At 43.6% G+C, this 16,931-nt stretch overlaps 1 protein-coding gene, 1 long non-coding RNA gene and 1 pseudogene across 4 annotated transcripts in view; 2 read left to right on the forward strand and 1 right to left on the reverse strand.

Moving 5' to 3' along the window:
- The window catches only part of LOC134807284 (uncharacterized), a 34,940-nt gene that overhangs the window by 11,150 nt on the left and 6,859 nt on the right, over nucleotides 1-16,931 (reverse strand). The window contains exon 2 of the long non-coding RNA XR_010147341.1: nucleotides 4,692-4,812. This is a non-coding gene — a long non-coding RNA (uncharacterized LOC134807284). The remainder of the gene's footprint in view (nucleotides 1-4,691; nucleotides 4,813-16,931) is intronic.
- On the forward strand, nucleotides 462-15,871 carry EI24 (EI24 autophagy associated transmembrane protein). 3 transcript variants are annotated; one of them, XM_001147053.8, is made up of 11 exons: nucleotides 462-807; nucleotides 3,692-3,803; nucleotides 6,498-6,643; nucleotides 7,503-7,563; nucleotides 8,748-8,814; nucleotides 9,372-9,496; nucleotides 10,172-10,291; nucleotides 11,315-11,426; nucleotides 12,418-12,529; nucleotides 13,558-13,632; nucleotides 14,733-15,871. In XM_001147053.8, the coding sequence occupies exons 2-11, from the start codon at nucleotides 3,762-3,764 to the stop codon at nucleotides 14,893-14,895; spliced, it is 1,023 nt and encodes a 340-aa protein (XP_001147053.1). In that variant the 5' UTR covers nucleotides 462-807; nucleotides 3,692-3,761; the 3' UTR covers nucleotides 14,896-15,871. The 3 variants fall into 3 exon arrangements, 2 of the variants coding, with proteins under 2 accessions (XP_001147053.1, XP_024203241.1); XR_010147338.1 differs by having other exon boundaries at nucleotides 614-807; nucleotides 13,558-14,533; XM_024347473.3 differs by lacking the exon at nucleotides 12,418-12,529 and having other exon boundaries at nucleotides 614-807.
- Nucleotides 5,952-6,051, forward strand: LOC112204845 (U6 spliceosomal RNA; annotated as a pseudogene).

The following is a 16,931-nucleotide window of genomic DNA, read 5'->3' on the forward strand; positions in this document are numbered from 1 at the left end:
CACGCATGAGCCACCGTGCCCAGCCACTTATTTTATTTCATTTTTTAAATTTATTATTATTATTATTATTATTATTTTGAGACTGAGTCTTGCTCAGTCGCCCAGGCAGGAGTGCAGTGGTGTGATCTCGGCTCACTGCAACCTTCATCTCCTGAGTTCAAGTAATTCTCCTGCCTCAGCCTCCTGAGTAGCTGGGACCACAGGCATGTACCACCACACCTGGCTAATTTTTGTTATTTTAGTAGAGATGGGGTTTCGCTATGTTGGCCAGGCTGGTCTTGAACTCCTGACCTCGTGATCTGCCTGCCTTGGCCTCCCAAAGTGCTGGGATTAAAGGCATCCTGTTACTAATTTCACAGGATTTTAGAAACGCAAGCAGCGTTGTGGAGTCAATGGGGGAGGGCAAAGAACAGGAGGAGAGATCTGTGAGAACGGGATCGGGGAGGAGGCGACGGGGAGGAGGCGACGGGGAGGAGGCGACGCGGAGGAGGCGACGTGGAGGGGTGAGGGGTCCTCTCCGCCGCCAGGCGGAGTTGGGAGCCGGGCGATCCCGCACGCAGCGCGAGGCGGGACCCCGGACTGACTACATTTCCCAGTCTCCGTCGCTCCGCGCGGCCCACCCCTTCGGCTCTGGGCCCCGCCTCGTGGTGCCGGCTGGTTCTTCGCGCTCGCCCGACTTCCCAGCGGCCCCGTGCGGCCCGGGCATGCCCAGTGCGGGCGCAGCGGCCCCGGCCCTGGAAGCGCCCCGGCGGAGCTGGCCCGCGGTGGGCTAGGGGCAGGGCCGGAGCCGCGGCGGCGGAACTGCGGGTAGGTGCGGGCTCAGCCGAGCCAGGCCTCGGGGCCGCCGCGCCGCCCATTCTGAGTGGCAGGGACCGGGAGGGCAGGCAGGGCCCGAGCGTGGGTTGGTGGGGCTACCGGCGAGGACCCCTTATGGGAAGGGGCCGGAGGGAGCGGGACGGGGCCGGGCACATCCCCGGGCGAGGCGGCCCCAGGTGCGGCGCAGCTATCTTTAGCTCCCTGTGTGACCCGGAGCGTGCGTGATCCGCACCTCGCGTGATCCGTACCTCGTGCACAGTTGTGCCTAGGGAGACCAGTTTTCTGCCGAATTGCCTAGGAGCTGTGGGGAGATGGGCCTGAATGGACCCGTGGACTCAGAGGCAGCCCGTGGAGCCCCGTGGGAAGTGAAGATGTTTACCTTCCCTGTACCTGGAGTGGGCTACGACAGCTTCCTGTTTGCCGAGACTTGGGTTTAGTGACTTAGAAATAAAAGTGTCTCTCAGCAGATGCTTATTAGCTTCTAATGACTGTTGGGAATTTAATGGCATTTGTATTTCCAGGTTTGAGAGGTTATTTGTCCATGGGATGCTCGTGTTAAAACAAAAATCTTCATTGCAAAGCTTAAGTAAAAACAAGTATCGACCGAGGTAACGTTAGAACACCGGGTTCTGAGGTTCACTGTAGCTGCCATTCATTTGCTGTCAGTCTGGGCAAGTCATTTAACTTCTGAGACTGGGTTCTCTCACCTGTTAAATGAACCAGATGCATCTTCATCTGTCTAGCTCAGCTGTAGGATTCCCCCTGTGTCATTCAGTCTGTGTGTGTGTTCTCAAATTGTGGCAGGTTATTTTTCCCCATGCCTCAGCTATTTGTCAGACTGGGTAATTCACCAAATATTCCTGTAGGAAGGATGTTAGGATCTAAGTATAAAAGTGAAGTGATTTATCCTTCATAGGTCACTCTTAGGAGGTGTCCTGCCACTTGGTACATGCAGAAACCAGGTGTTAGCTGGCCAGGGATCAAATGACACAGCTGTTGTGGACTGAGACAGAATGTTTCAGGTTCCCTGTCAGTTCCCTGTGAGAAATCCAGGCCAAGTAATGGGCTTCCTTAAACCTCCAAGCTGGCTCACTTTGGTGGGGTTGTGTTTATATAGAATTTTAAGTTTTTTTCATGCTGTTGTGCCCTATTAGATGCAAGAAACCTATGAAGAAGTTTAGTACCCTTAATTTATAGATGAGCCAGTGGCAGGTTACGGGAGTGGATCTGTGAGTCTTTACAAACTAGTGTCGTGCATATCACTGAGCCTTTGCTAGTTATCTAGCTCAGCTGCCCTCACCTCAACCCTGAGAACATGTCTGTATGGCTGTACCTACGCGACTGGAATTCTGAGGTGTTTGTTTTCAGGAGGAAACAGTGGGAGTATTAACAGAAGTTTCTTACCCTAGAGACTTCTATCCAAAGTGAGCCTATCTGTGTAGGATTTGACCTAAGGAGCAGAGGGTATATACAGTGTTGGGCAAATTGCCTTCCTACTGCCATATCCCCTGCTCTTCCAGTTCTGAATGGCATTAGTCCAGTTGGGTCAATGAGGAGCAGTTTGGTGAAGTGGTTAAAGGTCGGGGAAAGTGTGCTTATATTTTGAAATTTAAGGTTTGTACAAGCTGCTTGTGAAATTCTGTCTTTGTATTATGGTCATACCTCTTAAACTGAGAATACTGCAACTTGATTGAGTGAGTGTTGAGAACTTTAGAATATCAGGTTCTTAAAAAATGCCTGAAAGTGGGTTTTCTATTCATCTTAGAAGTCACCACAGATTAAATGAGAGAATAGTATATTAATTACAGGTATTTCTCACATGAACTCTCAAGTTCTTAATTTTTGAAACTAGATATCCCATTCACCTGAGAAATAAAATGGGAAAGCCTTACTGTTTTAAAGACTGTTTATACATATGAACTTTTTTGAGGCCTAGTTTAAAATCCACTATTTATTGCATGTTTATTAAAATTGTATCTGTATATATTTAAAGTTAGAAAACAGAAAAGACCAGCCGGGCGTGGTGGCTCATGCCTGTAATCCTAGCACTTTGGGAGGCTGAGATGGATGGATCACCTGAGATCAGGAGTTTGAGATCAGCCTGGCCAACATGTCGAAACCCCATCTCTACTAAAAATACACAAAATTAGCTGGGCGTGGTGGCGGGTTCCTGTAATCTCAGCTACTCGGGAGGCTGAGGCAAGAGAATCACTTGAACCTGGGAGGTGGAGGTTGCAGTGAGCCGAGCCCAGTGTTGCACTCCAGCCTGGGCAACAAGAGCGAGACTCTGTCTCAAAAAATAAAATAAAATAAAAAAGACCTATTTGGAGGTTTTGGTACGCAATTTCATGTCATACCTTAAACTTTACTGTGCCCGAGGGCTCTGTATGACTGAAGCATGTATTTAGTAATTTTTGTAAGAACTTTTATCTTGCTCTTGTATTTTCATTCAAGTATTTGAAGGTATCCAGCAAACATAAAAATTGCTTAAGAAGATATTGAAATGTAATTATCTTCCATCTCCAAACCCTCAAAAGTGCTTAGAATGTGTAGGAGGGATAGTTAGGGGCATTGAGGCTCAGAGGAGGTTACTGGTCAAGAGCACATTGTAAAAATGTAAAATGTAAAAATGAGAGGGTGTAAAATGTAAAACCCCTTGTAAAAATGAAAGGGTGGTGAGTGTTTTCGGAAAAAAATAGGGATTTTAGGTTTCAGCTGTACAGGAATAGCTTCACTTGATTCACTCTATTAGTGCTAGAATCTACTGCTATCTTATTAGAGCTACAAGTATGTGAGGTCATCATGTGGAAATGTGCATGAAGTAACTTATCTTTAAAATAAATATTTGCCTCCATTATGTTCCATCTGTTTCCAGATCCTTCATGATGAGAGATTTGGGGACACTTCTCTCTCCTGTGTGTAGTTGATAGTTTGGTGGTGAAGAGATGGCTGACAGTGTCAAAACCTTTCTCCAGGACCTTGCCAGAGTGAGTACATCTTGTTTATAGGAATTCATCTCTCGGCCTTTTTTTTTTTTGCTGAAGGAACCATCTAGGAAATCCTTTAGGGTTTTTGGAACTTTTATCATATTTCTTGCGTTCTTTACATACAGATTGTTATTCTAGACCACACTACTCAAGAGATAGGTATTGTTCTACATCTTGCAGACAGTCTTGCAGGTGCTTGGAAGACCTCTTCAGTGGATGTCTCCAGTATTGGGACCCTAATCATCTTGGCTTCAGAGCTTTTTTTTTTTTTTTTTTTTTAACTTTTTATTTTGGAATGTGTTTAGATTTACAGAAAAGTTATAAGGTAGTACAGAGAGTTCCTGTATGTCCTTCATCAGCTTCCCTTAATGTTAACATATAACCGTGGTATATTTGTCAACTAAGAAATGAACATTGGTTCAGTACTATCACCTAAACTAATTAATTCAGATTTAAATTAGAGAACCTATCTTTTTTTTTCCCAATTTTTCATTTATTTAAAAATTTTTTCTGTTAAAAGTAGAGACGAAGTTTTGGCATGTTGCCCAGGCTGGTCTCAAACTCCTGGGCTCAAGTGATCCACCCGCCTTGTCCTCCCAAAGTGCTGGGATTATAGGCGTGAGCCACTGCACCTGCCAGAACCTTTTTTCTCCCCATTCTACAAGCTGTGCACGTGAGGAGGATACTCTAGGAAAATGCCCTATAAAGATCTGGTTAGGACCCAGTCATCCAAATTACCAATAGCACAAAAGTCTGCTACTTTTAATGTATGTCTGAAGCCTAATAATGTCTCACTTGAAACCCCCTCTTATATTTCCACTAGCATAAAAGAGGCCAATTCTTGGAGTGGGGAGGTTCTTTCTTTAGTGGAAGAGTTTAAAAGGTTACCTTTATGGCCAGGGGAGGTGGCTCACAGCTGTAATCTCAGCACTTTGGGAGACCAAGGAGGGAGGATTGCTTGAGTCCGGGAGTATGAAGCAGTAGTGAACTATGATGGTACCAGTGCACTCTAGCAGGGCAAGAAAGTAAAAAGGTTATTACTTTTGAGTAAAAGAGGGAGGATTGAAAGAGTATCTTAGAAGGTCTAAAAAGACTTTATGCATATGATCTACTTTTTTTTTTTTTTTTTTTGACAGAGTCTCACTGTGTCGCCCAGGCTGGAGGGCAGTGGTGCAATCTCGGCTCACTGCAACCTCCACTTCTTGGGTTCCAGTGATTCTCCTGCCTCAACCTCCCAGGTAGCTGGGATTACAAGCACACACCACCACGCCTGGCTAATTTTTATATTTTTAGTAGAGACGGGGTTTCACCATGTTGGCCAGGCTGGTCTTGAACTCCTGACCTCAGGTGATCTGCCCACCTTAGCCTCCCAAAGTGCTAGGATTACAGGCATGAGCCACCGTGCCCAGCAGCATATGATCTACTTTTAACATCTTTACCTTGTTGTCTTGCCATTCACGTGCTGTAAAATTTCAACCCTCCCAGCCTGGCTAACACAGCAAAACCCCCTCTCTACTAAAAATACAAAAAAAATTTAGCCAGGCATGGTGCACATGCCTATAATCCCACCTACTCTGGAGGCTGAGGCAGGAGAATCGTTTGAACCTGGGAGGTAGAGGTTGCAATGAGCCGAGATCATGCCACTGCACTCCAGCCTGGGTGACAGAGCAAGACTCTGTTTAAAAAAAAAAAAAAATTCAACCCTGTGTTGGTTCTACAGTGTGCTATTTACATGTTTGTCTGCCCCACTGGACTGTAGATGTCTTAGAGGTGGGGATCCTATCATCCTAGCATGTACTAGGCCCTCAGCCATTTGAACTTAACTATCTTAGATAGTTGGAGTTTCCTGAGTTAAAAGCAAAATTAAGAGTAAAAATTACTCAGACAAAAAAAGATCAAAGGCACACCATGCCAATTTATGTTCCTGTTAACAGATAATACATCAACTTGCCCATTTCTCTGTATTCCAGCTATTATTTCTAAAATTCGTTTTGTCTGATAACAGTAGGCGAGAATGCTATCCATTCTTAAATCCAGCTTGGCCATTGCTTCCAGAATAACTTTTTCTGCCTTCTCATGAAGTTGAATGCCCCAGTGCTAACACTCTACTTGGGCCATACATCTGTTGTGGCACTTATTAAACTATGTGTGCTTGCTTCTGCAGCACATGTACTAAAATTGGAACAATACAGAGATTACCATGGCTCCTGTGCATGACACACAAATTCATGAAATGTTTCATATTTAAAAACTTTTTTTAAAAAAACCTTTAATGTAATTTTTTGGTTTACTTGTGTGCTTTTCCTACTAAGCTATAAGCTTCTTGAGCATTTCTATATGACAATATATAGCTTATTGAAGATACTCAGTACGTGGGTGGGAGATGGATGCATGAGTGAATTCTTAGCCTTTGGGAGGCTTAGGCAGGAGGATTGCTTGAGGACAGGAGTATGAAACCAGCCTGATCAACATGGTGAGATCCCCATCGCTACAGAAGAAAAATTTAAAAGCCAGGTGTGGTGGTGCACATCTGTATTCATAGCTCTTTGGGAGGCTGAGGCAGGAGGATCATTTGAACCCAGGAGTTGGAGGCTGCAGTGAGCTATGATTGAGTCACTGCACTGTAGCCTGGGTGACAAAGCAAGACCCTGTCTCAAATAATAATAATAATAATAATGATAGCCTTTTCTATAGGGAATCAAAGACTCCATCTGGGGTATTTGTACCATCTCAAAGCTAGATGCTCGAATCCAGCAAAAGAGAGAGGAGCAGCGTCGAAGAAGGGCAAGTAGTGTCTTGGCACAGAGAAGAGCCCAGAGTATAGAGCGGAAGCAAGAGAGGTAAGGAGTGCATGCCTAATATCAAAATGTCCAAGGGAGGGAAGACCTTACATAGTGACTTGATGTTTCAGTACCATTTTATTTCTTTTGTGCTTTTTCCCAGAAAAATGTTGCAAGTGATTTCCCCCCCACAACATTGACTTAAACTAGGGTCTGACGATAATCCTTGCTAAAAATGTCATGGTGTTAAATCAGAAAGCTGAATAGAGAATCGCAAAATATTATTTGGTTTGATAGATACTTCTAGGGAAGCCTGTGTGGATTTATGTATTAATAGAAGAACGCTGGCCCCACACTTTCTCTTAATCTTTTCATCATCAGACTTTAGAAAATAAATTATTTTTCTTTTAAAAGCTGGTTCCATATATATACACATTTTTTTTTTTTTTTTTTTTTTTTTTTTTGAGACGGATTCTTGCCCTGTCACCAAGCTGTCACCTGAGATTGCCGTGGTGCAATCTCGGCTTACTGCAGCCTCTGCCTCCCAGGTCCAAGCAATTCTTCTGCCTCAGCGTCCCGGCTGGCTGGAAGTACAGGTGCGCACCACCACGCCTGGCTAATTTTTTATATTCTTTAGTGGAGACAGGGTTTTGCCATGTTGGCCAGGCTGGTCTCGAACTCCTGACCTCAGTTGATCGCCTAGCACGGCCTCCCAAAGTGTTAGGATTACAGCCGTGAGCCACTGCGCTTGACCATTTTTTTAGTCTTTTCTCATTGACTGACATTAGAACATTGGGAGAACATGAGGCACTGAAAAATAATATAGTACCCACAAAAGATAAGATATAAAATGAACTACTGAATGACAATTAGGAAATAATTTATGCTTTATAAACTAAATACATGTGATCTTTTCCAGTGAGCCACGTATTGTTAGTAGAATTTTCCAGTGTTGTGCTTGGAATGGTGGAGTGTTCTGGGTAAGTTCTTTAAATTCCAGGTGCCTTATAAGCATCTTCAGATTGTTGCTGGGTTGATAGCTATGAACTGTTTTCTTGAAACACTGAGACAAATAGTTTTCATCTGCTGATGTACACTTAGGAATATAACTCAGGAGTCTGTGCATCTGCAGAGATTTTATTCCCACTCAGGAAAGCACACTTATATGTAAGCAAACGTCACAGTTAGCCCTGAATATACACTTGAATTTTGTTTCTAAAATGACTCATTCACAAGTATTAGAGGTAGCAGTTTCTCTTGACACTGTCTAGACATTTTAAAATGCTAACAGCAACTATGGGGACTCGGGAAGGGCAGATACGGCTAGACAAGAACAAGGTTCTCCCTGCTTCTGCTTATAGTGATCAACAAGAATTAATTTGCATTGAAACCTATAGCAGAAAAGATTGCCTACCATTTACTGAGAATCCCAGTGCAGGCTTAACTGAAATTTGGGTACTTTGAAGAATGGATAAATATTTCCTTTGACTTAGAATTTAGAGTAATTCATCACATCTTAATCTAAACAATTCACAGATATTTTCAGATGTTAGCTTTAAATTTAATTAATATTTATTCCCGTGTACTTAGTACGTGCCTGTATTTTGGCCTGAATACTACTTGAAATGTTCCTGTATGCCCCCAAAAGTTTCATTGTTTTATAGGCAATATCAAGTTTGTATCTCTCAATTGGAGTGTTGGGAAATAGAAATAGATCCAGTTTTGGTGCTTTTTCAGGCCTCCTGATTTATTTTATTTATTTATTTATTTGAGATGGAGTCTCGCTCTGTTGCTCAGGCTGGAGTGCAGTGGCGTGATCTTGGCTCACTGCAACCTCTGCCTCCTGGGTTCAAGCGATTCTCCTGCCTCAGCCTTCCCAGTAGCTGGGATTACAGGCGTGCACCACCACACCCGACCAATTGTTGTATTTTTAGTAGAGACGGGGTTTCACCATCTTGGCCAGGCTGGTCTCGAACTCCTGACCTCAAGTGATCTGCCTGCCTCGGCCTCCCAAAGTGAACCACCGCGCATGAGCCACCGCGCCCGGCCTAGGCCTCCTGATTTATAAAAGTCACTCCCATCTATAAAATCATTACACTAAAAATTGAAGCTCCTGTTTTAAAGACTGGATTTTGATGTTTGCCTTGTTGCTTCTTTTCTTTAGTTCAGTCTCCTCTTGTTTTATCGAGTCTTTATTCCTGTGCTTCAGTCGGTAACAGCCCGAATTATCGGTAAGTGTATACCCTGCTCCTTGTCTGTTGGGGACAGAGTGGGAGATGATGTTTCAGTCTCCCTCAGTTTACTGAACATTTCCTGTGTACCAGGAGCTTTTGCTGTTTCTTTTTTGTTGTTTTATTCTTTTTAAAAATTTATATTTCGTTATTCTCCTAGAGGCCCTTTAAGAATGGGTACTGTTATTCTATCCATTTTATGAATGAGGAAATGCAAGTTACCAAGGTTAAACCATTAGTAAGAGGCAAAGCTGAGATTTAAACCCAGATGGTATCCTGCAAATAGTGTACTGGTAATCACTGTGGCATCTCGTTACTATCATGTAAGCAGGTTTGTGTCAAGCAGCACATATCTATGGTTTCTTTGAATTGGAATTGTGGCCAGAATGTGGTGTGTCTATTATGAGTTAGACTCTTTGAGATAGGTATAGTGATGTGCTGGCAAGAACTAGAAAGATCCAGGAGGAGACAGAGAATAGTCACGAGATGGGGGTTCCGCATTTGGTCTTCTGGATTTCCATTTCTCCATTTCTAGTAACTCGTTTCCTCTTTCTTAGGTGACCCATCACTACATGGAGATGTTTGGTCGTGGCTGGAATTCTTCCTCACGTCAATTTTCAGTGCTCTTTGGGTGCTCCCCTTGTTTGTGCTTAGCAAAGTGGTGAATGCCATTTGGTTTCAGGTAGGTCCAGGGCAGAATGGAGCCTGGGTCCCGCAGCATGATTGGTTGACAGGTGACAAGTTTCAGCCTGTGAAGTTAGTGGGCATGTAGGGGGACCTGTTTTTCAGCCTTAATGTTTCATGGCCAGGTAGCCAGTAGCTGATCTTTGTGTTCTTACAGAATGGAATTATTGTCTCAGCATCTCATTGGCAGGTGTCTGGTGCCTTTTCTTTTTCTTTTTTTTTTTTTTTTTGAGACAGTCTCACTCTGTCGCCCAGGCTGGAGTGCACTGCAACCTTTGCCTCCCGGGTTCAAGCAATTCTCCTGCTTCAGCCTTCCAAGTAGCTGGGACTACAGGCACGCGCCACCATGCCTGGCTAATTTTTTTTGTATTTTTATTAGTGACAGGGTTTCACCATGTTGGCCAGGCTGTCTCAAACTCCTGACCTGCTGATCTGCCTGCCTCAGCCTCCCAAAGTGCTGGGATTATAGGCGTGAGCCACGGCATAAGGCAGCAATCCTCCTACCTTAGCCTCCTGAGTAGCTGGGACTATAGGCACATGCCATCGTGCCCAGCTTATTTTTAAATAAGCCTTTTCTTAACTGGCAGCTCTAGTGGCAGACCAGTGGCCTTAGCTTTGGGGATGTATATCAAGGCCATTTAATTCATGTTTTGGTACACTTTCTCTGTTACAGGATATAGCTGACCTGGCATTTGAGGTATCAGGGAGGAAGCCTCACCCATTCCCTAGTGTCAGCAAAATAATTGCTGACATGCTCTTCAACCTTTTGCTGCAGGCTCTTTTCCTCATTCAGGTGAGACTGACCTTCTGGGCATATGGGCAGCTTTATTAAAAAGAAAAACTGTTTCACTAGAGAGAACTTCACAAAGACAGAGTATTATATTTATACAGAATATTATATATATGCTGGTGGGAGGTAATGATTTTTAAATCTTTTTTTCCCACGGAAATGAGAATTTTAAAATTACATTATAAAATTATAAGAAACATGAATTTACCTGCTTTTTTCTGCTACTCTGGTTATTCTCCAGTCCTGCCAGGTGGAAACTGTTTTTTTCTTTTTATAGTTATGCCTAATTTTTTTTTTTTTTTTTTTTTTAAAGAGACAGGGTCGGCTGGGCGCAGTAGTTCATGCCTGTGATCCCAGCACTTTGGGAGGCCGAGGTGGGCGGATCACCTAAGGTCAGGCATTTGAGACCAGCCTGGCCAACATGGTGAAACCCCATCTCTACTAAAAATACAAAAATTAGCTGCGCGTGGTGGCAACATGCTTGTAATCCCAGCTACTCGGGAAGCTGAGGCAGGAGAATCGCTTGAACCCAGGAGGCAGAGATTGTAGTGAGCCGAGATCGCCATTGCACTCCAGCCTGGGCGACAAGAGCAAAACTGTCTCAAAAATAAATAAATAAAAGACAGGGTCTTATTTTGCCACCTAGGCTGGAGTACAGTGGCACAATCATACCTCACTGCAGCCTCAAACTCTGGGCTCAAGCAATCCTCCTGCCTTAGCCTCCTGAGTAGCTGGGACTACAGGCACATGCCATCATGCTCATTTTAAAAATCTTGTTGTAGAGACAGGGTCTCAGTATGTTGCCCAGTCTGGTCTTTAACTCCTGGCCTCAAGAGATCCTCCCACCTCATCCTCCCAAACTGTTGGGATTACAAGAATGAGTCACTGTGCCCACCCTGCACTCGGCCTTTTAGAAACTTGAGAAGCAGCTAGGAAGCTATCTCAGACAGTGATTGGAGAGTGGCAGGTGAATGGTGCTAGGTTTCCGAGGCTTTGGGATTAAGATTTTCCCTATTTGTTCTTCAGGGAATGTTTGTGAGTCTCTTTCCCATCCATCTTGTCGGTCAGCTGGTTAGTCTCCTGCATATGTCCCTTCTCTACTCACTGTACTGCTTTGAATATCGTTGGTTCAATAAAGGTAAGTCCATCTAAAGAAATCCAGAAAATGGAGGCCCAGTTTGGAAATGCTACTGCTAAGCAGACTTCTTAAACTACTCATAGTCAGGCTTTTGGCAAACAATCCTTTGAGGGAAGCAGCCTCATTGGCAAGAGGGAGCTTACCTTCGGCTTAGTGGGTTTAACTCTCAACTTTGGGGCTGGGGGATGTGGTAGTATGGCATTATCTTTTTGGTGCTTAACGTGGTATATCTCTTGACTGGGTTGTAAGATGGCATAAATGAGCATGAGTTGCTCTAAATTAGAGAAGTCAAATTGATGTCAGCATCTGGATCCTTTTGGGGGTGTTTTAGAAAGACCTTCAGATATTTACCAGGGTGTGCGTGGTTGAAAGAGGTTAACTGATACTTACAGGATGGCATCCTTTTGATTTGCTATCTTGCTTAGTTCCAGACTAATCCTGACAAAGGATGCTGGTGCTGAAATTCTTAATTCACTTAGCCTGTCAGCTTTGAAATTACGATTATGGAATTCTAAGAAACTTTGCATGCTTTATATCAGATTTGTACACTTCTAATTTATATGCTGTAGCTCTGTTCTAAATCTGTACCTAGGCTGGGTGTGGTGGCTCACACCTGTAATCCCAACACTTTGGGAGGCCAAGGTGGGTGGATCGCCTGAGGTCAGGAGTTCAAGACCAGCTTGGCCATATGGTGAAACCCTGTCTCTACTAAAAATACAAAAATTAGCTGGGCGAGGTGGCAGGCGCCTGTAATCCCAGCTACTTGGGAGGCTGAGGTGGGAGAATCGCTTGAAACCGGGAGGTGGAGGTTGCAGTGAGCTGAGATTGCACCACTGCACTCCCGCCTGGGCATCAAAGCAAGACTCCATCTCAAATAATAATAATAATAATAAAATCTGTACCTAAAACTCATGGTTTGTCTACCATAGTTACTTAGTCACTTGACTAAAATGAAATATAATATCTAATTGTATTGGCTTTCTTGTTTTAGGAATTGAAATGCACCAGCGGTTGTCTAACATAGAAAGGAATTGGCCTTACTACTTTGGGTTTGGTTTGCCCTTGGCTTTTCTCACAGCAATGCAGTCCTCATATATTATCAGGTAATTTGGCTACAGGGATTTGAAGGACACTAGTAAAAATAAAAATTCATGAAGTCAGTGCCTTTTGTTTGCTTCATTCTGTTTCGCATTCTACATCATCATTTGTCCATCAGGAGACCTGCAGGGTATTTCTACATTTGTTAGCATGAAGATCTAGTCTGAATGTCCCTATATCCCATATTCTTTTTCTATGTTGCCTCCTGGAGCAATTATTCTTTTTTTTTTTTTTTTTTTTTTTTTGTTGAGACAGAGTCTCACTCTGTCGCCCAGGCTAGAGTGCAGTGGTGTAATCTCAGCTCACTGCAACCTCCGCCTCCTGGGTTTAACTGATTCTCCTGCCTCAGCCTCCCAAGTAGCTGGGATTACAGGCGCCCACCATCACGCCTAGCTAATTTTTGTGTTTTTAGTAGAGATGGGGTTTCACCATGTTGGCCAGGCTGGTCTTGAACTCCTGACATCGAGTGATCTACCCACCTTGGCCTCCCAAAGTGCTCAGATTATAGACATGAGCTACCATGCCCAGCCCTGCAGCAATGTTAAACATGCCCAGTGCTTAGAAAAATCTTCTGTTCTTTTTGAAAGATGTGTTTGATGGGCTGGGTGCCACCGCTCACGCCTGTAATTCCAGCACTTTGGGAGGCTGAGGTGGGCAGATCACCTGAGGTCAGGAGTTCGAGACCAGCCTGGCCAACATGGTGAAATCCCATCTCTACTGAAACTACAAAAATTAGCCAGGCGTGGTGGCACACACCTGTAATCCCAGCTACTTGGGAGGCTGAGGCAGGAGAATCGCTTGAACACAGGAGGCAGAGGTTGCAGTGAGTTGAGATCTTGCCACTGTACTCCAGCCTGGGCAACAAGAACGCGACTCCATCTCAAAAAAAAAAATGTTTGAAATATTGAGGTTTCATCAAGCCATAATGTTTACACTGGAAGCAAAAGAACTTGGAGCTTCTAATATCTTCTTCAAAGTCATGTCTGTTATGAAGGTGACTAATTATTTCTTTTTTTTTTTTTTTTTTAAACAGTGGCTGCCTTTTCTCTATCCTCTTTCCTTTATTCATTATCAGCGCCAATGAAGCAAAGACCCCTGGCAAAGCGTAGTAAGTATTAGCCAGTGATGAAATTTTTGCTGTGTAAAGGGTTGGGGCTGTAACACCAGTTATGTCAGTGAGGCTTTAAAAAAAAAAAAATTCTTACTGTAGGAAAATCTTAATATAAGGTTTAATGAGAGAGAAACACTTCTGGGATATAACCCAAACTTTCCTCCATGCATATATGCACATGAGTATATATATATTTCCAAAACCGATCCCATTATACATATTCAATTAGAGGGCTGTATGACCTGGCCACATGAGTTTATTGATAACAGTAGTAAAATATACTTTAAAATGAGTTTTTAGCAATAATAGTAGCATTCTAAAAGTTTTGTTACTTCAAAGAAAAGCTCAATTAATCTTTGATCAATTTTGGTTAAGTCAGTGTGGATACTTGTATTAGAGACTTAGGTCTGCTTTGGGTTTTTGTATGCTCTTGCTATACAGCACAGCTCACTGTTTATCTTAAGAGGAATATTTGACTTTCTTTTGAAACTCTTCTTCCTGCAACCACAGACAGCATATGATACCTTCAGACATAGCTTGAAGTCTGTACCCCGAAGTCAGCCATAGAAAAGTACTTCTCAAATCAAAGTTAATCTAAAATATAACTATTTCCTGTAAGAGCCACAATACTTCAACGCTGGTGACTGCATTACATTCATGGCAGCAGCAGGGCCCAATGCATTCTTTTTTTTTTTGAGACGGAGTCTCGCTCTGTCACCCAAGCTGGAGTGCAGTGGCGTGATCTCGGCTCACTGCAACCTCCGCCTACCAGGTTCAAGCGATTCTCCTGCCTCAGCCTCCTGGGTAGCTGGGATTGCAGGCGCATGCTACCATGCCCTGCTAATTTTTTTCTCAAGTGATCCACCTGCTTCAGCCTCCCAAAGTGCTGGGATTACAGGTATGAGGCACCACGCCCGGCTCCAATGTATTCTTTAGTTGCCTGTTCCATCCATGTATCTAATATCTGTATTTCCTTGATCAAGTTTCATTTGTCTTGTCTTTCCCTGTGTAGTTTTAAATTTAATGTCAAGTTGTCAAACAACGGAAATAATTTTGAGTAACTGGGGAGCTAACAAGTTGGGTTTCTTGCCTTTTAGTCTCTTCCAGTTGCGCCTCTTCTCCTTGGTGGTCTTCTTAAGCAACAGACTCTTCCACAAGACAGTCTACCTGCAGTCGGCCCTGAGCAGCTCTACTTCTGCAGAGAAGTTCCCTTCACCGCATCCGTCGCCTGCCAAACTGAAGGCTGCTGCAGGTCACTGAGTTGCCTGCCATCCAAAGGGGATGGGCGGGATTGGAAGAAGCTGTGGCAGCTCTTTTCCCTGTTCACCTCCCCCCTGCCAGGGAAGGCAGGACCCACTCTGCCAAGGGCCCTCTGCATATTCCCTTCTCTCTGAGGAATTGAAATTTTTGTCTCTGGTGCACGTAAGGCAGAATGTTCCCTGACACAAGTGTGTGGATTTTTAACATCACCGTGAGTCTGAAAGGACCACAGGTTTTTCTGCAGCTATTTTCTAGCATTTGCCAGTCCCTGTGCCTGGACTGATTGGAACACTTTTTCTCCCTGTGCCATTTACCCTTCCACCTTTCCATCCTGCCTTCTACCACCCTTGGATGAATGGATTTTGTAATTCTAGCTGTTGTATTTTGTGAATTTGTTAATTTTGTTGTTTTTCTGTGAAACACATACATTGGATATGGGAGGTAAAGGAGTGTCCCAGTTGCTCCTGGTCACTCCCTTTATAGCCATTACTGTCTTGTTTCTTGTAACTCAGGTTAGGTTTTGGTCTCTCTTGCTCCACTGCAAAAAAAAAAAAGCCTGAAGAGATGAGATAGGAGGAAAGACCTCACAGCCAGATCTGCTGGGTTTTGAGGAGTGATTTTCTTTCTTCCCCTTGAAGGGGAAAAAGCTATTTTCACTGGTACATTTAAAGTCCCCCAACTATGGGGAGGTACCAATTCTGGACAAGTGCCACTGCAACAACACTAAACCTGAACTTTTCAACTCCGTTGGTGGTGGGAGGCAGCGGGCAGAAATTTACTGTTGGCCACTGCCAGGTCTGTTTCATATTTCAAAGGAATATTGGGTGCTGCACATAGGAACTGAAGGGGTAAATGTATTAAACCTGTTATTGGTTGTTTTCCTGTCATTTTGAGAGACTAAATGTGGGGGGCAGATGTCAAAATACTTGTACAATTTTAAAATGTCACAATTAAACGTGAGCTGGTTTCCCACAAAGTGTCTAATGGTTGAATTTGCAAATCATGATCTCGAGAAATGTATTCATGGAATATAAGACTTTGTCTTGGATAATTTAGTTACAGTTTTGAGAAATTAGCCCTGAAAAATGTTCCCTGAGAAAGCCTGGATTATATGATTATAATCACATTTATATTTGGTAGAAGAGTCAGATTATTACTTGTTCTAAAGTCTATATGTATATCGCTACTGTATATTCATGAAGGGAGAAAGACCCTCCTAGATATTGGTGTATTGAGTATTAATCGAGGGAAGCCATTAAACATCTGGTTAACAGAGACCTTTACTATGTGCAAGATAAAATATGGAATTAAAAATTGTTGCTGGGGCCAGGCATGGTAACTGATGGCTGGGATTCCAGCACTTTGGCAGGGGCCAAGGCAGGAGGATCACTTGAGTCCAGGAGTTCGAGACCAGTCTGGGCAACATAGTAAAACCCCGTCTCTATTAACTATAAAAGAGGTTAGGCCGGGCATGGTGGCTCATGCCTGTAATCCCAGCACTTTAGGACGCTGGGGCGGGTGGATCACCTGAGGTTAGGGGTTCAAGACCAGCCTGGCCAGCATGGTGAAATCTCGTCTCTACTAAAAATACAAAAAATTAGCCAGGCATGGTGGCACACGCCTGTAATCCCAGCTGCTCAGAAGGCTGAGGCAGGAGAACTGCTTGAACCCAGGAGGCAGAGGTTGCAGTGAGCTGAGATCGTGCCATTGCACTCAAGCCTGGGCAAGAAGAGCGAAACTCCATCTCAAAAAAAAAAAAAAGGTTAAAAAAAATTGTTGCTGGGAGTTGTAAACCAAGTTTGAAGGTTTATGTGGTTGATGGAGGGTTTTTAAATGGTGGGCATCTTGGAAGTGAACACTTTCCAGCTTGGGCAGAAAAAATTGTAAAAGACATGGTTTAAAGTAAGGTTTACTTCCAACATTCTCCTATGACATCTCTGGTCATTTAACAGTAGTATTGCAGACTACTTCCAGATTGCTATGGGTGTGGTTTGTAGAAGACTTCAGTATTTCATCAGCTTGTGATAAGTGATTGC

The sequence above is a fragment of the Pan troglodytes genome, chromosome 9, assembly GCF_028858775.2.
Source record: "Pan troglodytes isolate AG18354 chromosome 9, NHGRI_mPanTro3-v2.0_pri, whole genome shotgun sequence".
Lineage (NCBI taxonomy): Eukaryota > Metazoa > Chordata > Mammalia > Primates > Hominidae > Pan > Pan troglodytes.